The sequence below is a fragment of the Canis lupus genome, chromosome 16, assembly GCF_048164855.1.
Source record: "Canis lupus baileyi chromosome 16, mCanLup2.hap1, whole genome shotgun sequence".
Lineage (NCBI taxonomy): Eukaryota > Metazoa > Chordata > Mammalia > Carnivora > Canidae > Canis > Canis lupus.
This window is the reverse complement of record NC_132853.1, coordinates 45,623,189-45,649,152: the sequence shown is the minus strand read 5'-3', so window position 1 is coordinate 45,649,152 and position 25,964 is coordinate 45,623,189. Positions and strand designations below refer to the sequence as shown.

At 46.9% G+C, this 25,964-nt stretch overlaps 2 protein-coding genes across 13 annotated transcripts in view; one reads left to right on the top strand and one right to left on the bottom strand.

Annotated features, from left to right (window-relative positions):
* The window catches only part of ARSG (arylsulfatase G), a 109,083-nt gene that overhangs the window by 6,645 nt on the left and 76,474 nt on the right, over window positions 1–25,964 (top strand). The window contains exon 1 of one of the 10 annotated variants that reach the window (XM_072781037.1): window positions 19,995–20,108. The exons of 8 other annotated variants lie outside the window; for them this stretch is intronic. The gene's annotated coding sequence lies outside the window, so the exon portion shown is untranslated. Of the gene's footprint in view, window positions 1–19,994; window positions 20,109–23,014; window positions 23,140–25,964 lie in introns of those variants that run through there. One more of the 10 variants, XM_072781038.1, reaches the window with a different exon arrangement.
* On the bottom strand, window positions 256–21,117 carry SLC16A6 (solute carrier family 16 member 6). Of its 3 annotated transcripts, none has more exons than XM_072781042.1 (6): window positions 20,972–21,117; window positions 12,154–12,392; window positions 9,230–9,373; window positions 7,791–7,919; window positions 3,580–4,395; window positions 256–2,471 (listed from the first exon to the last, which is right to left on the bottom strand). In XM_072781042.1, exons 2-6 carry the CDS (start codon window positions 12,383–12,385, stop codon window positions 2,221–2,223), a joined length of 1,572 nt encoding a protein of 523 aa, XP_072637143.1. In that variant the 5' UTR covers window positions 12,386–12,392; window positions 20,972–21,117; the 3' UTR covers window positions 256–2,220. The 3 variants fall into 3 exon arrangements, with proteins under 3 accessions (XP_072637143.1, XP_072637144.1, XP_072637142.1); XM_072781043.1 differs by lacking the exon at window positions 20,972–21,117 and adding an exon at window positions 19,937–20,019; XM_072781041.1 differs by lacking the exon at window positions 20,972–21,117 and adding an exon at window positions 19,607–19,789.

The window sequence follows — 25,964 nt, the reverse complement described above, 5'->3', positions numbered from 1 at the left end:
AGTACTGTTGATAGGCTTAGCTATTACTCTCTGGTGACCATGATATCGTTTCATTCATATATTTTTCATTAAAAAAATAATCAAGCTCTGCAAACACTTCTTGGACATGTTTATGTGTCTCTAGTAGAATTAAAAGATTTTGCAGAAAAGTGAAAAGAAATTATTTATCTGAAGTGCATCTTCCTTGGGTGTTTATAACTTTAGTTGGATCAAACAATGAACGCCGATGAGTCTATAAAAAAACTAATCAGTCTCTAAATAAAAAAGCCATACATTTATTGCAAATCTAGAAGTACCAGAATGTCACAAATACAGAACAAATCAGCAATCCTGTTTTAATTTTCTTCCAAACATTTAAAACCTGATTATTGACATACTTAAATTGGCATACATTTTTTTTTCATGCAGTTAACAGAATGGACTTAGAGCAGATTGCTCAGAAATCAGTTATAAATATTAAATTGTATTGAACATTCATAGTAAAAAATGTTGTAAAGTGCTGAAGTCATGTAAGTCTGCAAAACTGCCACAAGCTCAAAGTCCTTCTCAAGCAGTGACAGAGATTTGCTACATCCACCTTGTGTTAGGTGTGTCTGTTTTCGACGGACACTTTGTCATTTTCAACCCCAACCCCCAAAGTTTTACAGATTGTCCTATTTCTATGGCTGATAAAATGCTATACAAAATGTAGCAGGTGGTGATGAACTATGCCACTTTCATTTCAGTGCAGAGAAATATTCAAGCTTGTGTGTACCTGTAACCAAACTAGGCTTGTTATATTTTTCCCCCTGAGTTGTCATAAATTAACAGTAAAGATGAATAAAAGATGGAGCAGCGAGCGACCATCACCTGTAGAGTGAGATTCAGTACATATAAGTAGCCCACACTTGCTCTCTTTACAGAAAAATGATAACATGAGAAATACTATACGTGTAGTGTAACTCCAAAAACAAACAAAAAATCCCAACAGCGACTAGTTACCTGATAACTCTGGCAACTTAGAGCAACTGAGGTTTATATAAGCTGTAAATCGCAACTTATAACTTAGGATGGTAAAATAAATGTCTCTGCTACCCCATGTGAAATACAGAAATGCTTCAACAATTAGCTGTTAAAAAAAAGAAAGTCAGAAATGCTTCAACAATTCAATGAAATATAATTCCGATCAAAGTAGATCCTCAAGTATTCTTAGGTGATAAAACAAATTATTTTTAAAAAGCTAAGGCGATTATTTTTTTCCCCTTCAAATAGCACATGTGGCTTTTAATCAAATTGAAGAATCATTACAACCTGGCCCTCTGATGAGAGTAGCTTTACAAGATAAGAAGTATTCTTTGAGGCATTTAAAGGATTGCAAAAAGGAGGTAAAAATGATGCTTAGGTCTTGGATTTTATTTCTTTTGATTAATCATCCTAGAATAACTTAATAATAAATAGTGGTTTAAATTAAAGACACTACAGTCACATATTTCTGAATAATTAAAAGCAATAGGAAAACACATTTTCGAATGTCATTCTCTATATTCTGTGTTGAAATACTTCTGGTAATGACTGGCCATAAAAAGAAGTGGTAATCTTCACATTTATGAAGTTCAAGTTATGTATCTTTTTAAAAAATTTCTGTTTATTAGCCAAATGTTTGGTCTTGGACTGTACTTCATTCCCACGGAATATCTGAAACACTGAGAGGCCACAGTTGGTGAATGGAGACCTCAGTGTTTTCCAAGGGGTTTTAAACAATTTGTTCATATTTCTGAAAATGAGAAATTTTAAAAGTGACTTAAGTTTTTTTTTTGTTGTTTGTTTGTTTGTTTGTCTGGAGTGGCCAATTTCATTTCAATGATCTGGGCTGGCTGTCATTTTGTAAGATAGTTGTTTATCACACGTGAGAGCTCTTAAAACCACTTCACCAATTCACGTCACTATTTTAAAATTGGAATGTGAACAACAGGGTCCTTCTTTGTATCTCTGTGTTGCTACTGAATACAACCAGATTTAGGTACAGAAGAATGCTGGGTTGTTTTTGTTTTGGCTTAAGAAACAAGCAAAAAAGAAAAACTTAAAAAAGAAAAAAAAAAAGGATGTTGGTAGTGCTCACATGTACATTCCCTTTAAAATGTAGATTGAAGTGTGGGTAGAGTGGATAGCCCCTGTACCTCCCTTGCCCCCCGTCCGCCCACCTTCCAGCCAACAGGGTGGCCGTCCTTATTTGAAAGCGTGTCATACTGGCTCCAGTTTCACGTGAACTTTATGCTCATTTTTCCCAAGGTCCATTTCTAGAAAGTCTTCAGGTATGTCTTGTAAAGCTTTCCCACGAGGATTCTCCACCTGTGCTTCCCCTGCAGGATGAGGCTGGCACAGTCCCTTCTTACAAGGTCTCACAAGCGCGAGGCACACGGCAGCCACACACATGCCAGCTGCACAGGAGTAGAAGGCTCGGCTGTAAATCTTACTCTGGTCCACCAGCAGACCTGAGAGAAATTCATATCTGTTAGCAACACGGGCACAAACCCTCGCTCCCCCAGGCTCCCCTCAGGCTCAGAGGCTTCTCAGGGGCTTAGCCTTCTCTGTTTTTATCTGATTCTCCTAAAGAAACAAGAGTGTTGAAGGCATGAATCACTTCTAGGCTGGGGAGGAGAGATAAGCCAGGACAAACATAAGGGCGGAGACAGCTGTGTTGCTAGCATGTTCTTCATGGGCTAATCTGTGCTCATAGAGAATAAAACTTGAGACAGTTAGATTAAGCCTGCTTCTCTCTTTTTTTTTTTTTTCTTTTAAGCCTGCTTTTTTTTTTTTTTTAAATTTTTATTTATTTATGATAGTCACAGAGAGAGAGGGGCACAGAGACATAGGCAGAGGGAGAAGCAGGCTCCATGCACCGGGAGCCTGATGTGGGATTCGATCCCGGGTCTCCAGGATCGCGCCCTGGGCCAAAGGCAGGCGCCAAACCGCTGCGCCACCCAGGGATCCCTAAGCCTGCTTCTCTGAACAGGAACTATTTCCAAGAGAAGGAAGAGCTCTATTATTTTCCCTTGGGATCCTCAGGGATCTTATCCAATGAGATACAACTTCTATCATAATAACTTTTGAGGACCTAATTCAGGGCTAAGGTATGGAGCACACCCAATCCTTCCTACAAGAAATGTTGTGTGGTAATCAATTAAGTATTTGGGGAGCGCGCTCTGGTTTAGTTCCCTTGTTCCCTTCTTAGAAGGGAAGATGACTTACAAAAAAGTCCCTCCGTGCTGCTGTTTCCAAAAGTCGGAGGCTAATGCAGTTCTACATGGATGGGGTCCCCTCTGGCACATCCAAGGCAAGGTGGTAGCAGAAGCTCGGGGCGGCCTGAACTGCAGGCGTAGGTTCTAATCCCGACTTGGTCACTAATTTACCGTATGGTGGTTGGCTGACCTTCAATTTCCTCATATATAAAATCAAGAGAGTTGGCTCAGCTAATCCTGCCAGCTCTGAAATTCTATGGGATGATAAAAAGCAGTCTTTTTCTTAAGACCGTAACGAGAAGTGAGCACCACTGATAAGGTGCTAGTAGACAAGGGTTGGGATTTTGTGTGTTCACATTACCTGCAAGGGGTGGTCCGGCCAGTCCCGCTATACTCTGGATGAAGACATACACTCCCGCAGCAGAAGACATCTTCTCGATTCCCACGACATCGTCCTCGGCCAGCAGTGGTATGTGGGTCCCCCCGACGGTCCCAACCATGAAGCCAAAAAAGATGCTACATGACATCAGACCCCAGAATTCGGTCGCGAAAGTAAAGGCAAACAGAGACACCATCAACAAGATGACGCAGATGAGCTCGATGTAGATCTTGCGGATGGGCTCTCTGTTGAGGACACAGCCAGCTCCGATCCGCCCAAAAACTTCAGCGATTGCCATTGCGGACAGCAAGAAAGCGGCGCGCTCCTGCTCAATGCCCAGGCTGATGCCCAAGGGAATGATGTACAAGGAAGGTGCAAAGAACCCCAGTGTTGCAAAAAGACCAAATAATGCATAACAAATGAAACTCTTGTCTTTCAAGATTGAGAAGTCCAGTAAAGGGGCTTTCTTATCGCTTGGCTTGGAGCTGGTCTTCACCTGGATCTGCTGCATGTCGGCCTTCGGCTCCAGTTCTACGTTGGCTTGGCTAGGCACATTCTTCGGTGAGGTAGTTAGTTCTACTCCTGAGTCAATGGAATCGATTGAGGTGCGTGTTTTCTCATTTTCGAGCATATATTGCACTTCTCTCCGATGTTCGTGCGCGGTTGCTTTCGGGGACCCTGGTCCTCGGATGATGATCGGCCTCAGCAGCGCGCCGCAGACGATGATGTTCAGCTGCAGCAGGCCCACGAAGAGGAGACTGTATCTCCAGCCAATGTGGTCTTTCAGAGCCGTGATTGCTTCAGTAGGGCGGGAGCGGAGAGGAAATAAAATCTAAGGTCAGAAACAGACTCAAGGCCCAGGAGAAAATACCCAGCAGAAATCAGGATTCAGATGTAGTAATAACTGTCCTAAGAATTTACCCAGCAGCGTGACCGCAGTCCACCTGTGCTGCATCCTCCGTCCTCGGTTTTGATGCTCTTATGAACCAGTAAAGGAGAAAATGTGCACAGGGGTCATCCTACATAAAGCAAACCCTGTTGGCTGAGGTTTGGAGGGTGCATTTTGCCAGGTGGAGGCCTAAGAAATGAACTAAGTTGGTGACCTACTTCCAGGTTTGGCGAACAGCGCCCTGCAGGCCAAATCCAATCCGCTGCCTGGCTTGGGTAATAAAGCTCCTTTGGTGCTGTGACCGCAAGTTTGAGGGGTTCTGACAGCTACCTCTAGTCCATGAGAGCCTAACGTATTTACTGTCTGGCCTTTTAAAAATAGAAATTCCCACATCTGAACTCGAGATCATTGTACACTCGCCCATTCGATCCTCAGCAGGAAGGGGTTAAGTAAAAAGATAAAGGAAGACTCCAAAAAGCTCGTGATTATCCCAGAATGAAATGATGACACAGTTCTGCTCGGCAGACTCTCCTTAGCTGCCGGAGTCCTGCCCTTCCCGCCAGTTAAGCTGGGGCCTCGGCTGCGGACCAGGGCAGGCCGGACACTGGAATGTGAGGCTGGGGGAATTGGCCACAGGGAGAGCCCTGCAGGGAGAACTGAACGATGCTGGCCCTGCGAGACCTGCAAGTATCTTTGTAATCGTCCCAGAAAGGTTAAGTGATAATCGGTAGAATTTTATTATGTTCCAATTCTTTGAGAGCACACAGGTATGAAGACGTGGTAAGCTGGTTATCCAGGAGATAGGCTTAGCAAGGCAGCCCCACACTCCTTGGAGGGGGGATCCACTCACTTTAAGCCTGTTTTCCTACCTCCTATCCCTCCCATTAATGTGGAAAACTTCAAATTGCGAAGTATTTTCGGCTTGGGTATTTTTTTTTTTTGGTATTTATGTATGTATTTATTTATTTTTTAAGTAGGCTCCACATCCAAGATGGGGCTTGAACTCACTACCCAGAGATCAAGAGTTGCTGGCTCTAAGACTGAGCCAGCCAGGCACTCCCTAGGCTGGGGTATTTTGAAAAGCGTTATGCTCCTCTGGCAAAAGTGGGTGCAATTTTTCTTTCCTCATTTTACATTTCTTGAGTGCCTACCAGGTCCCGGGGATGTGCCCCGTGTGAGAAAGAAAGCCGACCGAGATATGCTTTCCACCCTCAGGGCATTCACAGACCACTGATTCTCCTCTCCACATTTTATTTTGAAAAAGTTCAAGTGGACACTAAAGTAAAAAGAATGACACCGATGTGCCTGCCCTCCTGCTCTTCGCCTAAATTCTACAGTTAACATTTCCTGTCTCTGTCTGTATGTTTATATGCACACACACATTCATTTTGCTCAACTATGTGAAAAGCTTCAGACATCATGACATGTCCCCCTAAATACTTCTGCACTATCTCCTTTGAACAAAATGTAATCCACTGACACATTCTTCCAGAAACCGCAGAGTACCCTTCAAGATCTTATGACCTGCTGATACACAAGGAAGTCTTTGATTTGATAAATTGTTTCAGCCTTCTTGCAAGGAGCTTCCCAACGCCCAGCCCCAAAATAACCAACCAGCATTTCACTCTGGAGACCGAGTGCTTGCTGGAGCGGTCTGGGAAGGCCTGCGTACAGTGATGTTAGCCATTCCAACTGCGGCCCAGGGGGCCTGGATCCACCATTCCAGAGTCAAACCCTGGTCCCCACTGGGGCCTAACAACGAGGAACCAAAATCCCTCTGTGAACCCAGGGAGGATCTCAAACTAGTCTTGAAGAGACAAGACATAGATCAGTCTTCTTCCCCGTATTGGATCAATCCTTACTACATTCCTTTCACCTGCCTTCTCACGGTACATGGAATTCACCGAAATATCCTCTATCTCTCGAAGGACCCCTGGCTAGGCTCCATCTTGCATTGTACTTTGTGCATCACCTCCTAAATGCCCTAACCTGCTTTCTATCTCCCAGAATAAAGGTCAGCAAACTCCAAATGGTGGTTCAGATGGGGCCTCACATGGTGGTCAAACCAGACTTCTACTGGGGACCCTTTGCTAGGCCAGGACGAGAGGAACCCTGACTGCTGCTCCATCCTTTGCCCCTGGCCAGCAGGAAGTAGTCACGATTGGTCATTGTCCTGCTTCCCTAACAGCATTTGGGGTTACCTCTTCAGGGCAGGGAATGATGAAGGATGGCTGGACCGCAGGCAAGCAGAGACAAGCTCCACCCCCCCCCACCACCTCCCTGCCCTAAGAGGAAACCACCTTTAAAGGATTTCGCACCACCCTAGAAGGAGCCCTCCACCCTTTCCCACGGGATAGATGGATGATAAAAACCTGATTCGATGACAGGCGCAGGGAGGGTTGATTAGATTAAAACAGTCTGCCAGTGAGCCCATAGAAATCCCCAGACTTAGAAACTCTGGTGGCAACTCTCTTGGGTCCCCTCCTGCCTTGGGAGCTTTGTACTGTCACTTTGCTATCATTCAAACCTTGCTTTGCTGGCCACTAAAAAAAAAAAAAACAAAAACTAAAAACAGCAGAATAAGAAATAAATCTGGGTCTCCAAGGTTATTGGCCTACTACTTGTTAGACTACTTATAATTCACCTACTAATGTTGAGGTAGCAAAGAAACCAGGGGTAAAAATTTTGCTGTGAGGGTGCCTGGGTAGCTCAGTCGGTTAAGTGTCTGTCTCTTGATTTTGGCTCAGGTCATGATCTCAGGGTCATGAGATCGAGCCCCGTGTCTGGCTGGGTGTGGCATCTGCTTGAGATACTTCCTCTCCCTCTGCCCCTTCCCCCTGGTGTATGAGCACAAGCTCAACTGCTCGTGCTTTCTCTCTCTAAAAAAAAAAAAAAAAAATTGTTTTGCTGTGAGACTACCCACAGACAGAAAATAAAACTAATAACTTTATTAGCATATTTTAAATCCATGTTGAATATGGCACTTTTAATGAAGGAGAGAAATAATAGTGTGAATAATCTCAAATCATTAAATTATTTATTTTGGAAAGGATGTTTCAAGCCTTCCCACTGAATACGCATCTTGCACCCTTCCTATTTATGTCAACTTGGATTAGTATTACAGTGTCTGAAATCCTAAAATGAGATTAGTGAGGACAGATCCTAAAAATGTGCTGAAGGAGAGAAGGCAAATAACCTTTCCGTATGGATACAGTTATAGTCACCCATCAGCCCACTGTTGGCAGGAACGGCCGAGTGGCTTCCCCCAGCCCACAGTCCCACGTGGACTACTGTAGTTGCCTACCTGGGGCGAAAGCAAACATCGCAAAACATTCTCCCGTGGAAGCAACTGCAGTGACCATGGAGCGCCTTTTGTCAAAGTACTGAGATAAAATGGTGACAGTTGGTAGGAAGCTAAAGCAGTATCCCAAACCTGAAAGGAAGCCGGAAAAAGCAGTAAGAACCACATACTGACTGATACCAGAAGGGTGCATTCAAAGATCTGGGATTTTTGTGTTTATTTTTGTTTTAATATTTAATTCAACGTATGTATTATGTGTGTACTTTTGGGATTACTTAGTATTTTTATACTAAGTACCATATCAAAAAGACATTTTTTGGTTTCCCAAAAGATTTATGTGCCAACAAGTCAGTGCATGACAATTTGAAAATAATACTGAAAAAGTTAACAACCAGACAATCTAATCTCTTAGAAATCCAAACAATGTGTTTCCTAAATAATTCCTGGGCAAAAGGGGAAATAGAAGCTGCCATTATAAACTATTCAGTAGGGGAGGGGTGTTTATTTTTTAAATCATAAGTTCTGGGAGCCAAGAATTTCATTCTGGAAAAAGGTGCTGTAGTAAAAAATAATAGAATAAAAATAGGTTTCATTAGAGGTCTAGAGAAGCTGTAACCATTGTTTTGGGGATGCTAGGAGTATAACTGCTTTCTGTTTTTTCCCCCTATTTTTCTGCATCAAAATTGATATAATTCACAATAGGCTACTGTTGAATATAGTTTTTCTATAAGACTTTGGAAATAAATGACCTTTGATAAGTGCATCAAAAGTACAAATCTTTTTTTTTTTTAATTTTTTATTTATTTATGATAGTCACAGAGAGAGAGAGAGAGAGAGAGGCAGAGACACAGGCAGAGGGAGAAGCAGGCTCCATGCCGGGAGCCCAATGTGGGATTCGATCCCGGGTCTCCAGGATCACGCCCTGGGCCAAAGGCAGGCGCCAAACCGCTGCGCCACCCAGGGATCCCCCCAAAAGTACAAATCTTCACTAAATACATGTATCATCTGTAATGAGTGGACTTCTTTTAAAAGGAAAAAGGTATCTCAGACCCCTGGGATGACACCCAGTGCGCTCGCTGCCCTCTCCCTGACAGCCCAGAAGCCCCGGACTCCCACTGTGGGAATACCTGCTAAAGAAACTCACATCTTACTTTGTGAAAATGATGTCTTTTGGCTGCAAGCTCATGAAAAAGAGAAGTTATCTTTCTTGTTGGTCAATATTTTTTTAAAAACCCATCAAAAACTCTCAGGCCCTGATTCCCTTGGAGTCCATCCAGCCCAGTTCAGAACCATCCATCTGGGACACTAGTAATTTCAAAGGGAAAAAAGAGAAAGGGAGACAGAAGTACTTTTTGGGTTGGACCCCCTCATGCCCCATACCCCTTCCTTGTTCTTCAGATTGAGTATTTGGAGAACTTTTCGAGCCCAGGAGCAACACTTACCGGATATGATGCCAATTGAGATGTACATGTGGTACAGCTCCCGGGAGAAGGAGGCCATCACCATTCCCGTGCTGACAAGCAGGCCCCCAGCCACCACCACCAGACGGTGTCCGAAACGAGTGCTCAGGACAGCAGACAGGGGAGCTGCAGTGACGGACCAAAATGTGACATTTTAGTTTTATTTTTTTTTAAGATTTTATTTTTTAGAAAGAGAGAGAGCAAGCAGGAGGAAGGATGGAGGGAGAGGGAGAGAGAATCTCAAGCAGGCTCCACACTGATCATGGAGCCTGATGCAGGGCTCGATCTCACCCCAAGATCAAGACCTGAGCCGAAATCAAGAATCAGATGCTCTACCGACCAAGCCACCCAGGCACCTCCATAATGTGATATTTTAACTCCAAAGACATAAGCGTTAGCTTTCTTAAAGTTTCTCTTTTTGGGGCACCTGTGTGGCTCAGTCGGTTAAGCATCTGCCTTTGGCTCAGGTTATGCCCCAGGGTCCTGGGGTAGAGCCCCTGACCTCCATGTGGGGATCCCTGCTCAGCTGGAAGTCTTCTTCTCCCTCTTTCTCTGCCTGCCCCCCTCCCCATGCTCTCTTGTCTGTGCTCTCTCTCGCAAATAAATAAAATCTTAAAAAAAAAAGATTCCTTTTTTTTAAGTCTTGCACATGGGAGAGTTGACGTGCAATATATAATGCATTTTACACAATGGTTCTATTTGTTCAACTGGATAGTATGTTCTTTGGGCTTCTTACAGAGAAAGCCAGAATAACAGTATAAAACTTACAGTGATATTTTTAGATGAAAGCAATATAAACTCACCATGAGCACCTATAAAGTTAGATATGCATTTAATGTATGTTACTGTCATAAAAATGGGTTTTCTCATGATGGCTTGAACCATTTACTTTTTCTATAGTCACTGCTTTGGATTCTTTATTTTTTTTTTTTTTAAAGCTCCATTTAGGTTCTTTTCTTTTTGATTTTATTTATTTATTCATGAGAGACAGAGAGAGAGAGAGAGAGAGAGAGAGGCAGAGACACAGGCAGAGGGAGAAGCAGGTTCCATGCAGGGAGCCCGATGCGGGACTCGATCTCAGGACTCCAGGATCATGCCCTGGGCTGAAGGCAGGCGCTAAACTGCTGAGCCACCCAGGGATCCCCTTTAGGCTCTTTTCTAGCTCATTTACATTTGACTTTTCTGAAAATCTTATGAAAGTACAGTGAATTCTCTGTTGAACACTCCAAAAGGAGGAGAGCCGAAGGACAATTCAGAGTGGCTGATGAATGATCATCCCTTTAGCTTCTATATTCCATATCCTGCAGACCATGTAAATCTGACAAATTAGTTTCCTAGTGATATGTTATTCAGGCTGACCCTGATACTGACTTGAATGTACTGAGATGAAGAAACCCTTGAGAACTGAGTAAAAGAATAACATAGAACACACTTGATAGAGGAGGGAAAAGACTAAATTTTGTTGGCTTTGGTGCATATATGACTCTTACGTTAGTAGACTATAAGCCAATATTGAATATTGCTCATAATGAAACCACTGTCATCAGTTTTAGGTAGTATGTTGGCTCCAAGCATTAATTATTATAATAATAGCATTTAAGAGAACTGCCTTCTGGTGTTATAATAGTATTAACTGGAAATTTCTTGTTGACTGTATTGTTTTTGGTTATAAAAGAGCTCAAAGCGAAGCTTTGGCAGTTTCTTTTTATTTAGATTATCAAAGGTAAACTTTTCGTTCTAATTATCTCTCCAAGGGCAGCCCTGGTGGCTCAGCAGTTTAGCGCGGCCTTCAGCCCAGGGTGTGATCCTGGAGACCCAGGATCGAGTCCCACGTTGGGCTCCCTGCATGGAGCCTGCTTCTCCCTCTGCCTTTGTCTCTGCCTCTCTGTCTCTGTGTGTCTCTCATGAATAAATAAATAAAATCTTTTAAAAAAGTAATTATCTCTCCAAGAAAGTAAACTTTGCACAATTAAACAATTAAGTATCTTAATACTCAGTTAAACTGGGACTAGGAACTCTTCTGTGAAGCTTGCAGGAGAGAGTGCCAGGAGTAGTAAGTGAAGTTTGGTGCTCGATAGGAAAGAACAGGGGAGCTGCCTCTGTAAGACAGTATATGGCTGAAAACTATAGTTGAAGAAAGCAAATTTTAGAGGCAGGAGTTCCATTGGGAGGCTATTAGGGTAAAGTCAGTGAAGTGTAAGGTCAACCCTATTAAGTTTCCGAGGTGAGTTCAGTAGTTGTGTTTTCTGGAAGCCCTTGGTGTGCTCCCTGGCAGACGGATGGGCCGTTGTGAGAATCAGGCCCATTTGGGACCCAGTGAGAATCAGCATGTTGAAAGTTGTACTCAAATCCCACTTTCTCCAATGCTGCTGGATGTGGGGGTCCTGCACCTGGTTAGCCAATAAAACCCTTGAGGGAAGCAGGAGTCTGGAATTCAGAGTGTCCCTCCTGGATGAGATGTGTAACCTTACATTATATCCTGTTTCCACATCCCCTTGTTCTATATGGATCTACATTTACAAGTTCCTAGCCTGTTTGCCAAATGCGTTTAGGAGACCAGGTCCTAGAACGTCAAGTGCTTTTGCGGTTGCTTCTTCAGAAAGTGACTCTACAGGATGGGGGTTTAGTGCTGGTCTCAGAGTCATCTATTGTGTCCTAAGAGTGTGCATACAGTTTGTGTTTAATGCATGTGTGTACACACTGAAGGCCATCAAGGATGGCAGATAAAGCCTTTTCCTTTGGTACCTCTTATTTCTTGTCAAACCCCGAAAACCATATTACTTATTTGAGACTAGAAAGAGTCATATAAGGAAATGCATCGCAAACATGATGGGTACCATTGTGTAGTTAAGCCAAGGGAAAGTGGCACATGCTTACATGTTGTTTAAACAGAAAGAGGTACTGACCTGTAAATGTTAAGACAAATACACATATTGATATGACCCACGAAATCCTGCTATTAGATTCATCGAAACTGTCCATTAAGTCATTAAAGAAGACGCCAAATGACTTGATGATGCCGTAGGTAAAGACTTCAACGAAGAAAAAAGACACAGCTACCACCCAGCCCCATCCTCCATCAGGCACTTGAGTATAAACATTGGCTCTGGAACAAAGCTGTGATGTCTTTTGGGTCATTCTTAATCTGAAATAAAAAGTGAAAAAAAAATTCAGACCAGCAATAGCCCAAGGGGTGATGGTTTTGCTACTCTTTAGCAAACATAACAAGAACTACTGACCACATCTCTTAGGCTGATCAATATTTAAATAATGTGCAGTTATTATAAAGTCTTTGGCTAGCGATTACATATTTGTCACAGCTGGGAAGTGTTACTTCCAAATTCTTTGGTTCTGGAGATCTGTGTTGTATATGGAACCCCCCAAAGAATTTGGAAGTAAGACTTCTTAGCTGTGACAATAAATGGGAAAAAAACAAAAGGAATCAGAATGGCATAGGTAGAAACACGCTGAAGGACACAGAATGGCCACCAGACCCAAGTATTGATGTTGATCTTGAACTTGAAGACAAGCCAGGTAAAGGAGACCTGAGCTGATCATGAGGAGGGTTGATCAGAAATGAAGCCTAGACACTGGGGGGCTACGAGGCAGACATTGACATTCCATCTAGCACCTTCTGTGGGAGAAGTGTGCCTTCAGACATGCCATGCATCTCTACTTGATGCTACTGGCCATTCAAGATCATTGATCACATTTCCCGCTCAGTCAGCAATATTCTGATTAGGATCTGGTGTCCCAGGAGAATGTAGCTGTAAATAATATATATAACATGTATATGTTAAATATATATACATATAAATGTGAGAACTCTTGTCTTCTGGGAATTTGTTTAGCAGGAGTAAGTTCCTCGCAGTTGACCACCACTTGCTGTATTAGCAACTGACACATACCCTTGAATACATTGACCAAATAAAGCACTAAGGCGTGCAGGGCCCCGGCAGCCAGTTAGCGTAACCAAGTTAGCCCTGACCTCAATATACTTTTCCATTTGAACTTGCAACAAACATCAGAACAAACAGACCTGTGCCTGTAACACCACTAGTATGGCGAAATGCTGTATTTAACACCAGAGGGAGGATGGGTGAACTTGAATCTTCCCAATAATATCTAAAATAATACATGAGTCCATGGTCTTGGAACACTTGAATTTAAGAATTCTCTCCAACCAGGTGCCTGGGTGGCTCAGTCGGTTAAGTGTCTCCCTTTGGCTCAGGTCATGATCCCAGGGTCCTGGGATCGAGCCCTGTGGGCATGCTCTCCCTCTCCATCTGCCTCTCCTCCCACCCCATGCTCTCTCTCTCTCAAATAAATGGGGTAAAAAAAAATTCTCTCCAACCATACAGTTGTATACATGTGAATTTTCAGGATGTGTGGGTGTCTTTTCCTGGCCATAACTTGTCGTGTTCAAGTACTGAGGCAGGTTTCACTGATAACGCAGGGCAAATAAGAGGACACCACCTCATCTCTCCAGTAGACTTGCCAAGTTTGGGGATTAGGATCTAATATTTTGAGTTTACTCCATAAATCTTAAAAAGCAGCAAATCTGACCCAACTTAGTAGCGTTCATCCTATCGATGGCGCCGTTCCCACGGTAGCTGGGTCTCTAAAAGGACAGTGCATTCACTTTCTGTCCTTAACTGTTAAATATTTGATTGAATGAAATAGGGCATAAGATGCTTAAAAAAGCTTATGTTCTCTGCAGCAAAGACCTCTGCATTTTGATGTGCGTCAGTGTGTCTGTCCTGAGAGCACTTGCAAAGGGGGTGGGAGGGAAGGCCAGCAAAATGCCTCGAGATGTAGGCTGAGCATCAACAGAACAGTTTTGCCATCAGTATTCCCCAACATGGAAAGCAGCTGATTTAAGGTGGAAGGCGGGAGCCCTCCCTCCAATGAGGTTTTCACAACACCCTTCCTTCATTAGGCTTTCAAAATTCACTCCCAGGAGGAGGGCTGCTGGGGCAGAGGAGTGAAACAGTGCCTGGCTTGAGATCTAGAAGACATAAAATAAAGTAAAATAAAATAAAAATAAAAGTACTTCCCAGTAATAGGGTCTATCTAGTATTGTGTGTTTATCCCTAGGGAGAGGTATGGGGGGAGGGTGGGGGAAAGTGGTGTGAGCCCAAAGCTTCGGTCCTTAGCTTCACCCCTTTCAGTTCATTCCCCTACCAGGCTATTAGTTTGGGCTTTTCCTTGGGGAGCCCTAGACTCCTTTACTAGCCTAACTGGCTCCATGCATCCGGTACGATTAATCTCTTTGAAATGCTGCACTGTTATGACATTTTTCTGCTCAGTCCTTTTCAGTGGCTTTCCTCTTTCTGAAGGATACGTAAAACCCTCGGATTAGCCTGGCTTTCAATGCCTTCGTAGTGGGACCCCACCCTATCCTTGTAGCCTTCTGGCTTCCAGTTCTAAGACTCGACTCAGGCCGTGGTCCAAACGGACTCCTCCTTGCCCTCCCGTCTCTAACCACCTTGTCTGGGGCCACACCCTCCCCCACCCCTCCAAGGGGTTGGCACCTGTCAGGCCTTGCTCCATCAAATCTTCCTGCTTCCATAATGCTTCCTTTTTTTTTTTTTTAAGATTTTATTAATTTATTCATGAGAGACCGAGAGAGAGAGAGAGAAAGAGAGAGAGAGAGAGAGAGAGAGGCAGCAACACAGGCAGAGGGAGAAGCAGGCTCCATGCAGGGGGCCTGATGTAGGACGCGATCCCCGATCCCGGGATCACATCCTGAGCCAAAGGCAGACACTCAACCACTGAGCCACCCCGGCGTCCCTCCATAATGCTTCCTGACCCACTTAACCTACGGGGCTCCCTTCCTGTGACAGGTATCCCTTAGTTATGGGGTATGGTTTACTTGTGTTTATCTTACTTGCTCAAGGAAAACAAATCCTAGGGCCTTTCTCTCTTTGTACCTTCTTCTCCCTTCCTTCTTCCAGACCCTGCATACAGTCTGTGTTGAATTTTTCAGCAAAGTATCTATGAGGGGCCAGGCCCCATGCCAGGCCCCCAAGGTTACTACAGTGAGACACAGAGTGGTGGTCTGCTCTATGGACTTAAATCTTTGTGGATGGTAATGACAGGAATCCTAAGCCTGAAACGCAGAGTAAAACCATCTGCCATGACCTTCCAGAGCTCAGCAGGTTTGACAAGCAGTTAGACTAAGTGGCAACCAAGCCCAGCGACCTATTGGCACAACTGTTCTAACCCAGAAGGGTGCCCGTATGACTTTGGGGCTCAGGCCCAACCTGAATAAGAACACATTGGGATAAAATTGATCAAGGTCCCAAAGAGACAGACTGAAATATCTCCCTAGCCTAAAACCACTATGGGATCAAGAGACAGAACCTTTTCATAGGACTGCATTTAGGACAGGATTGCAATTTTTGTATGAAGCGGGGATTACCCTATCGTTAGAAGGTTCTGGTGATGGGTCCCTGTCTCACCCTTTCTTTGCCTGTCATGATTTGCGGTTTGGACCTGTGTAACAGGCGGAGTTCCCATCAACCAGTAGCCGGGAGTGGTGTTATAATGATCAGATGTTAACGTGGAAAGGGGATTTGGAGCTCATTTGTCCATCTCATCGTAAAATTTTACATGCTTTTTGAAGGGGGGGGGGGTGTAACTAAACCCAAGAGAAGGCACTCGACCTAAGTGGTCCAGAATCAGATCTCCTGCCTCCCGGGGCCCTGCCCTCAGTCTACGGGACAGCATGTTGAAGGCTCTGGTAGAGATTGTGAGGAATGCCTTTCAGGGACAAAAACTCTCTTGCCCTCTGTGTGTAAAGAGTTCTATAAACTGTTATCACCACTGTACTCTGTGACTTTGAGCAAGTCAACTGCACCCTCTGGGCCTGGGATCCTTGTTAAGTCAAATGAGGTTGGCCTGGAGGATCTTTTAAGGTCTCATTCTAAGTTAGCGGTTCATACTTTCTTATTCAGTAGGCCAAACCTGGGTAGCCCAGGGAACCCGAGCACAAGCAGGAAAAGTGCAAATGCTAGATGGTTCTTGCAAATGTGAGTGATAAGTAGTTGGACCCTGCTTAGATCTGATCTCCAGCAGGTGGTTAGATGGCAGACTTGACTGCTCCCTGGGTACTTTCTGAGCTCCCTCCGGGTGTTTTCCTTTTCTTTCTTTTCTTTTCTTTTCTTTTTTTAATTTTGCTTTACGTCTGTGCTACTCTCCTAAAGCAAGATCCAAGTAGAACGTTCACCTACATGGTAGGTTTTTGGATGACAGCAGCTTTCGTATGATCATTACTGGGAACATCATAAAGGGACAATGACACGCCCAAACCCACTCCTCCTCCAAACGTTATGCCTCTATCACCTTAAAGCATCGCACATCCTATTATATTCAGCTTTGAAGACAAGACCACAATATAAAATAATCATAGAATAACTTGGTTTCTAAAACACACTGGATGACATCTGTGTTTTGCACGTAGGATCACGTATAGGGCAGGCACCTTAAAGGGCAGTCGGCAGCTCTTTCTAGACCCAGTGCCCAGCGGGGCATTTGGCACATAGTATGTGCTCAATAAAAGCTCCCTATACAAAGTAGAGGTCTCGGGGTCTTCTTTTAGAAGCAGGGCCCTGCCCTATGCTTCTAAAAAGCAAGTAAGGAAGTCTCTGCTTGCAGAATGGAATTCCCTCCCTGGACTCTTCTCCTTTTTCTTTTTTTTTTTAATTTTAATTTTTATTTTTTTTCTTCTCCTTTTTCTTATGTCTATTCATTCTGCAGGCCAACTGGCTTTTAAAAAGTCCACCTCCACAAAGCTAGAAACAAAGGCCTGAATTTTGAACTCAGTGACTCTGAAGCCTCTATGGGTTCCAGAATATGAAATACGGTCTGTTTCGGTTTTACGGTGATGTGAACTTAGCTTATGTATGGAAAGGGAAATTGGTTTCCCACGTGGGGGTCTAACTGGTGAATCATGCTGAGTGGCCGAATCACTTTGCTCCTTGATTTTGTGCTGTCAGCAGGTAAAAAGAGTTTTGCTCATGATCTCCGATCTCTGCCTGCCCTAGGAATCTCCAGTTTTAGCACAGCTTTTAGCCTGACCTGCTCAGAGTTAGACTTTTCATCCTTCTTAACTCTTGAGCCCTTTGACACAAAGCCCATGGGTTGGTTGTCTTGAAACCCCCCTCGGGCTTTCTTTGTTGAATGTCTGTTTACTATTAACTGGCTGCACAATCTTGGGAAAATCACTTAATCCCTAAATTTCATCATCTGTAAGGTAGGGATTAGACACAGCGTACTTGAGGGTCTCTCCCAACTGTAAAATTCTATGACAGCGGGGGGTGGGGACAGGGGTGGGGTTCCTGGCAGCCAACCCACCTTCTACCCTCATGGCTTTCCAAAGGAAATACAGTGACAAAATACACTGGGCAGTTTGGAGTATTTCCTGTGAGTATGTGGTTGTCTTACCCTTAAATAAATGAGGATTGTGCCAAAGCGTGGAAATCTGCTATACCTAGGAATTTCTCCGGGAGTCGATTTTTGGAGGAAAAGGTGTGATCTGGGGGGTATCAAGAATGCAAGCTATTGGATTATCATAGAGCATCAGACTCTGTTCAGAGCAAAGTTCAAAATGCAGGCTTTGGATGGAAATGGTGGTGAGTGCTGGGATAAGCCAAGCCTCTCGGCAAACGCACTGCCAGTCTCTGTTCTTCTGAAAGGCGTAGCCTGGAGAACAGCTTTCGACAAGTTGTTTCCAGCCCCAGTTGTCCAAACCAGTCTGTATTTAGGTGAAGTTCATTTGAATTCTCTACTACAGAAGTCCCAAACCTAACCTGAAGTCCCCCCTCAGCAGCTCTGAATCACTGGATACAACCGATTCACCCATTTTACAAGATCACGATGTTGAAACCTGAACCCCTAGTTTAAGTGTCCTCCTCAGGAGTTCCACTGAGGAAAGTCCATTTTTGGAAACCACAGAAGGAAAACTCACAGTTAGTGGTACTCATTAAGACAGAAGGAGCTTTTCCACTTGGCTGCATTGTTTATTTACGTACTGGAACTCTCTATCTTGGCCACCCTTCCCTTAATTCGGAGGAGAGGTATTTCTTTATCCCTGGGGCAGGATGTATCGCCCACCCCAAAAATGCCGCGTAATTTTTGCTTGGGACATGGGAAGATGCATCCCTTAGAAATTTCAGCATAAGCACACTTGGTAGTTGTTTTTCTTTTTTTTTTTTTTTCTTTTTGTAGGCAAGACACTCATCTTCCTATGATTTGCAAAACAGTAAGATAACCGAGAAACCTCCTTCCCCGGGGGGTGGGGTGGTGGTGGTGGTGGTGTAGATACCATCTCCTTCAAGAAGGAGCTGGAGTGTCTCACTGTGCAAACAAAACCAGCTTCCAGGTGGTCAACTTGTAATAATGCTCTTCCCGGCTTGCCTCCGGGGAGCTTTTTTCTAACACTAACGCCCCCCGCGTTGGGTGACATTCTCCGTGCCACCTAAACAAACTTCTATCGGTCACCTGTCTGCTGGGGGAGGGTGGGGGTTTAATTAAAAAAAAAAAAAAACGGAAAGGAAAAAAAAATATATATATATGCCCTGAAGGAAAGAACCCATTTCCTCTGCAAAATCATCGTCCGCCACTACGGCCCGGCTGGGCCACCCGGGCGCTTTCCTGCGGTTGGCAGCCCCCGCCGGAGCCTTGGAAGTTGAGCGGGACCAGCGTCAGGCGCTGACAGCTCCGCGGTCCAGGTGTGCGACCCGCCCTGCCCTGCGGGGTCAGGCGCGCTGCCCCGGGCGCGCGTGCCGGTTGCGGGCGGGGGACAGGGGGTGCGGGGGGGACCCAGGGATTCCCACTCGCCCTCGCGCTGCCTCAGTGGCCGCCCTGCGCGCGCGCCAGCCTGGAAGGTACCTCTGACATTTCGCTCTGGTGACGCGCAGGCAACTTCATGCGGAAAATCCACGCAGGGCTCATCCGGGCGCCCCCCCCCCCCGCCCCCGGCTCGCTCGCCCGGTGACCTGAAGCCCCCAGCCCGGAGCGAGCGGCCACTGCGGCCGGAGCCCGCCTCCAGCGAGGTCCGGGACCCCCGACCGCCGGGGCCACGGGGCGACCCACTCTCGGCTGCCCACTGGCGAGGGCGCGTCCTCCCGGTGGCCCTGGGCATTCCCAACTGTCAGAATATTTTTTCAGCATAACCTCTCCAAAATGTTCGGCTGCGCAGTGGTCTCCTCCCGCCTCTCCCGCCCGCCACCTCCGCCCCCCCATAAATAAATAAGATAAAGCTCCCCGCACCGATTTATAAAAAAAAAAAAAAACAAACAACCCCACACCCCACAATCAAACTTTTAAACATGTAAAATAATAAAACCAACTCACCAAGTTAGAAGGGAAGAGAATAAACCCCAAAAGGCTCCCAATAAGGCGGAGGCTTGGCCTCCCCCTCCTTATAAGCCGCTCGGGAACATGAGAAAGGTTTAACCCCTTAGGGCGTGGGCTCGAGCCTCCCGCAGACGGGCCCCGGCGGCGGAGCACCGGGCGCCCGGCCCGCAGCGCCCCGGCCCCGGCCCCGGCCCCCCACCCGCGGCCGCGCCTCGGGCACCCCGGCCACACCCTCCCCCCGCCCCCCACCCCGCCGCCTGCGCCCGGGCCCTGCGCGCCGCTGCCCGCGCCCCGGCCCCGCGCCGCTGCCTATCCCTTATCCTATACCGGCTGCAGCCGGTCTCCGCCGGCCTCGGGGGCGCGCCGCCGCCGACCATGTGCTGCGAGCGCCGAGCGCCGCCAAGGAGGGGGCCGGCCTGGCGCGCGCGCGCCGGCCCACGTGGACCGGGGCCGCGCCAGGCGCGCGTCCGCCCGGGGCCCGGGCCGGGGGTCACGGAAGGTAACGGCGTCGCCGCCCGGGCCCTTCCCCGCCCCCGCCCCCCGCGCCGCCGCCGGGGTCCCTGGCACGCGCCCCCCCCCCCGCGGGCGCGGCCTTCCTTTCGCGCGCCCTGCCCGGCGGGACCCCGGCGCCCTGCGGGGAGCGCGGGCGTGCTCGGGCGGCGGCACCTCTCCCCCAGCACCCCCCTCGGCCGGGCGCGCGCGGGGCCCCGGGGCCGCCTCCCTTCCCGCGGCGCCCCCCGCGCGGGGGCAGGACTGGGCGATGGGGGGGGGGGGGCGCGCCGGGGCGCAGCTCGGCGCCCGCCCCGGGCAGAACAGGTTCCTGCCAGTTTGGGTGTGAGCTGCGCGCGCGGCGCCGCGAACCCCGAGTTCCTCCTCCTGCGCCCACTTCCCCCCGTTTCGTCAACTGGCGCCTGGTTCCCCCGTGGGGGGTGCGGGGGAGGGGGTGCCGCAGCGAGTCCCGGACAGCCAGCCAGCGGCGGGGCTGCCCCGGGAGCCTTGCTCTCCCCGCGGCGGCGGCGGCGGCGGCGGCGGCACCGGCATCCGCGCCGCGCGGCAGGGATGGGAGCCGCGGGCTGAGTCAGCATCGGCGCTCGGGGCGCGCGCATCCTCCCTCCCCGGCGGCTGGCGACGCGCGCACAGGTGCACGGCCACGCGGTCCGCGGAGAGCCCCGGGGCCGGAGGGGCCGGGACGCCTTCGTGCCCCCCATCCCGACAGCCGCGACCCCAAGGTCACTGTGAACTCCGCAGACGACGCCCGGGAAGCCGGTTACGATCTAGTCACGGGGACAAAGCAGTGTGTCGTGTCCCGGGCATCCCCGAGCCCGCGGGGGCGCAGACCGGGCTTCCCGGTCTCCACCTCACCTTCCCGGGGCCAAGTGGACACCTGCTCGGAAGCAAGGGCCTTGTTCTCCGCGTGTCCCCGCCGACTGGGGTGCGGGTTGCTGCCTCCATTGGGGTTGGAGAAAGTGGTTCTGATGTCAGAAACTCCAGGGAGCCTACTTTGGGAGCGCGCGCGCGCGCGCGGGGTCGCCATCGGGAGGAGTCGGGGATTTGAGTTTTAATAAAAATCCCTTTGCAGTCGCTGCCTGCTTTCTCTCCCTTAAACGTTGCTCTGTGCTCTTACGAGCTGTGGCGTGGGCTAGGTGGGGAGCAGGTGTCTCCGTGGGAAGTCCCCTGTTGGCGGCCAGTACCGTGCAGCCAGGGGGCAGCTGATGAGCTTTGCAACCTTGCGGGAACACCTTCACTTCTTGGGAGCGTCACTGTCCAAATCCATAAAATGGGGTCAGAGGTGGTATCCTCAGAATCGAAGGCTTTATGATGCCTGTAAAGTGCAGATCAAAGTGACTGGCATGCGGGGAGTCCCAGGTGCCCATTAGCCCTTATTGTTGCTATTATTTATGGCTTACCATACCGATTGCTGACTCCAACACCCCTCCAGCCCCGCAAAAGATTCTTTTTTTTCGAGTTGTTCTTGAAAGAATCCAGACGTGATGATGTTTAAAAAATGACTCGAATCACTGAAATGACAGCATTGCTAAAACTGGACTGACTCGAAGTGTAATCTTGGACATTTAGGATCTTGCCGTGCGTTAGGACCTGCCACTGCTCTTAGTATGGAATTGTCATATTTATGGCACAGTATCTACTGTATTGGGTATTGGGAACCTATGGGTGTAGCCCATTACTTATAACTAAGCGATTCAAATCAAGTCTGGGAAGTTCCTGGTGCTTCAGATTCTTGATTTAAAACATTAGGCAAATCATGCCCAAAGCTCTAGGTGTGAATGAATAATTGAGAAAGTCACATCTGAGTATTTGACCAGAGTGAAAGCACAGTTCTCTGGGGAGGCATTACTGCAATGATCATCACACGAATACTAAATTGCTATTATTTTAATATTAGTCCTTTTATTGATTTTTTTGCATGTTTTCTTTTTTTCCAACACTGTATTAAATGCCATACATACATGTGATCTTTTATTTTTTTAATATTTTTTTTATTTATTTATTTATTTATTTATTTATTTATTTATTTATTTGAGACACACAGAGGCAGACAGAGGTAGAGGGAGAAGCAGGCTCCCTTTGGGGAGCCATATGTGGGACTCAATCCCAGGGCTCTGGGATCATGACCTGAGCCAAAGGCAGATGCTCAGCCACTGAGCCACCCAGGTGTCCCCATGTGATCTAACTTTAACCTCATTCTGCAGGGGTAACATTCTGCCGTTGACACTATCCCCATTTTACAGATGAGAGTTGTCGAGGCACAGAGCACCAGAGGGATTCACCCAAGGTTTCACAACTTTTATAGACACACCCTGGCCCTTTTTGCTGCAGAACCTCATCCAAAGATGACATCTGTCACCTGCATTTGGGGAACAGAGAGGAGGTTGGAAACCCAGTCTCTCTCCGGTCTTGCCAGCCACAAGCCAGTGACTTTTGCTCGCCCTGGTTAGAGGCTGGCTCCACCTTGGTCCCTTTCCTAGTGAGACCAAGCGTGAAAACCCCTGCTTTTTTCACTCCTCCCGAGAAAGCAAAGAGAGGGAAAGCACTGCATTACCATGCTAATCAAAACCCCCCCAAACAAAACTAACTCTGTTTAGTTCTAAATGCGAACAAAAGAACCCTTGGAGTCTGGACGACAGAACCAGAAAAATCAGGATTTGAAGTTTAGGGTTCAGCTCCCCTTTTAGTATCTTCTCTTGTGTCTGCCATAAGCCCAGTGGCAGCAGAGCCCCTCCGGTGCTTCATTTACAGTGGGCAAGGCTGTGATGATGCCCTTAAAAGTCCCTCAACATCTTCTGGGGAAATAAATTGGCTCCTGAGGCTATCCCCTCTGCTCTCTCTTTCTAGCCATCTTGCTTTGGGTCATTTGCATGAGAACAGATTCCTTTGTGCAAAGTTGGCCAGCCTGTTCTCTGTCTACGTTTATAGCCCTTCTAGTCTTCATGTTGGGTTGCTAGGCAGATATGACCCTGGCTTGCAAATAAGCTCACTGCATTTACCAGCCCGTGAGAACTTAAACTTGGGTAAGTAGACTGAAAGGAATCCTGTGTGGACCTCAGAGAGGAGCAGCCTGCTTTTAAGGGTCTGGGTCTTCGGAGCAGCCATGAAGAGGGGCAGCATTTGAGGGGATTCCTATGAGGAGGTGTTGGTCACCCCCCCCCATTCACCCCCCCTTCCTGTTTCTGCACCACCACCCACTATCTCACCTGAGGGCCTGTGCCAGGTGGTGGGGTGGGAGTGAGGGTGGGGAATGGGAACCATGTGTATTTGAAGCAAATTATTGCTTGAAAACGTTAATATCTGCTTCTCCAGACAGCAGAGAAACCCACAAACTTCTGTGTAGAAATTCCAGGTAGATGTGTTGGGCTTATCTTGTGGGTTGGGGAGCCTCCTCTAACCCCCACATTTAACAGTTTGAGGGAAGGCAGAACGCTTCAAATGAGAACGCATTCTCCCAGGGTGTGTGTGTGTGTGTGTGTGTGTGTGTGTGTGTCTGTGCAGATTTGCCAAGGGACCTGAGGCACAGATAGTTTTAGGGCAGTGGGGTTTCAGAACATGAGCTCTCTGCGAAAGCCAATTTGTCTGAGAACCCACTGTGGGGCAGGCCTAGCGCTGGGTTAGTCTTGCATGGTTGGCTTCTCCAGCATAACCAGAGCCAGGATCTCACCAAGGTGCACTGTTCCAGCTGAAAACATCTCTGGGGGGAGCATTGAAATACTGTGTCAGGGAGGCCTCTTTGTTCAAGTCAGTATGTCCCATCCCCCAGTCCATCTTGTAAAGATGCTTTGGCAGTAGTAATAGCTTGTCCAGATATACCACATATGTTGTTCGATGATAAATGATCACTTATAGTAATAATTGTGATAATCATTCAACCCAGAAGGGATTTTTTTGACCTTGAGATGTAAATAACAAAATTTCAATTAGTACACAAAATCTGTGTTCAGAGACCTAGGATCATTAAGTAATTTTTTTCATTAAATAATTTTGAACATACAAGTATATCGTATTGAGATAGAATGGAAATACAGTTTTGAAAAAGAGAAAAATGAAACGATAGGAAATTTCTGACCTAATGAGAAGTGTTCCCATGTAATTTTTAAATGAGTGATGATGGTTTTTCTATTACTCTGATGTTTATCTTACGCTGGATACATTTGAAAGAGTGGTTTAAAATAGTTTTACTGAAAAAAAAATGAAATCGTTTTACTGTAAAAGTAAAAACCATTTACTGTAAAAGTAAAAAACAAACATTTACAGATACAATTGAAACAATATCTTTTGCAGCTAACATGAAACATTGAACATAACTTAAAACTGCATGAGGGTGGGGGCGCCTGGGTGGCTCAGTTGGCTAAGCATCTACTTTCGGCTCAAGTCATAATCCTGGGGTCCTGGGATTGAGCCCCACATTGGGCTCCCTGCTCAGCGGGGAGTCTGCTTCTCCTTCTTTCTCTGCCCCCCCCGGCCGCTCATTCTCTCTCTCTCTCTCTCTCTCTCTCTCTCTCTCTCTAAAATAAAAAAATAAAATTTTAAAAACAAAAACACTGCATGGTATGGACTGAATGTGGGCCCCCAGCAGCCCCCAAATTCAGATATTGAAACCCAAACTCCAATGTGATAGTATTTGGAGATGAGTCTCTGGGAAGTGATTAGGTTAGATGAGGCCATGAGGGTGGGGCCCCAAGGATGGAATTAGTGACCTTAAAAGAACACAGCCTTGGGGGACACAGTGAGAAGGCAGATGTCTGCAAGCCAGAAACAGAGCCCTCCCCCAACCGTGCTGGGCTTCCAATCCCAGGCTTCCAGCCACTAGAACTGTTGGAAAATGGATTTCTATTGTATAAGTCACCCAGTCTCTGGCGTTTTGTTAACAGCGGCCTGTGCTGACTGACCCCGAGAGGGTTTATTGTTTTTTCCAAAGTCTTTAGAGGATACCCAAGCAAAAAAATCTGCAGGCCACTGTAGGACAAGAAAGCTGTGGTCCCCACCCTCTTGGATAAATTCTCCTTGGGGTAAGAAAACAAACCTGAGAGTCACCACAGTGAGCCTCGTGAGGCCAGCTTGGGGCTGTGTAATTGAGAGGTACTATGTAAAGCACACGTGGGCATCGGCTCTAGACCTTGAATCCCAGGTCTGCTCTTGACTAGTTGAGCAAATTACTGAACCTCTGTGTACCTCGGTCAGCTCATCCGTGAAAGGGGGGATAATAATACTGCCTAGGGGGGATCCCTGGGTGGCGCAGCGGTTTAGCGCCTGTCTTTGGCCCAGGGCACGATCCTGGAGTCCTGGGATCGAGTCTCACGTTGGGCTCCTGGCATGGAGCCTGCTTCTCCCTCCTCCTGTGTCTCTGACTCTCTCTCTCTCTATCATAAATAAATAAATATAAATAAATAAATAAATAAATCTTAAAAAAAATACTGCATAGGGCTGTCATGTGGGGGGCTTAACGTTGTGTTGCTAGGTTAACTGAGTTACCATGTGTAAGGAGCTTAGCAGGTTAGTGATGTGCCTGGATCATGATGAGGTTCCTTAACTCTTGGCTGGAGGGCTGAGTCCTCTAGAGAAACCTAGAACCAGGAAAGACCTTACAAGGACTGGCAAGGGGGACAAGGAGGGGAAGGAGTGAACAGCAAAAGGTGCTGAGTTTGGGAACCAGAAGGTCCCCTCCCCATCCATGGCCTCTGATGATCTGATCTCGATCATGCCTGGTTACCATTCAGCCCAGCGTTGATGATGCATCACTGGGTACGTCTCGTTAACTCTGGAGGGAGTTTTACTTGATGTCAACCCTGATATTTGTTCTTAGCCTTCTCAGTCTTGATAGTCACTGCTCCTCTGGTTTTGC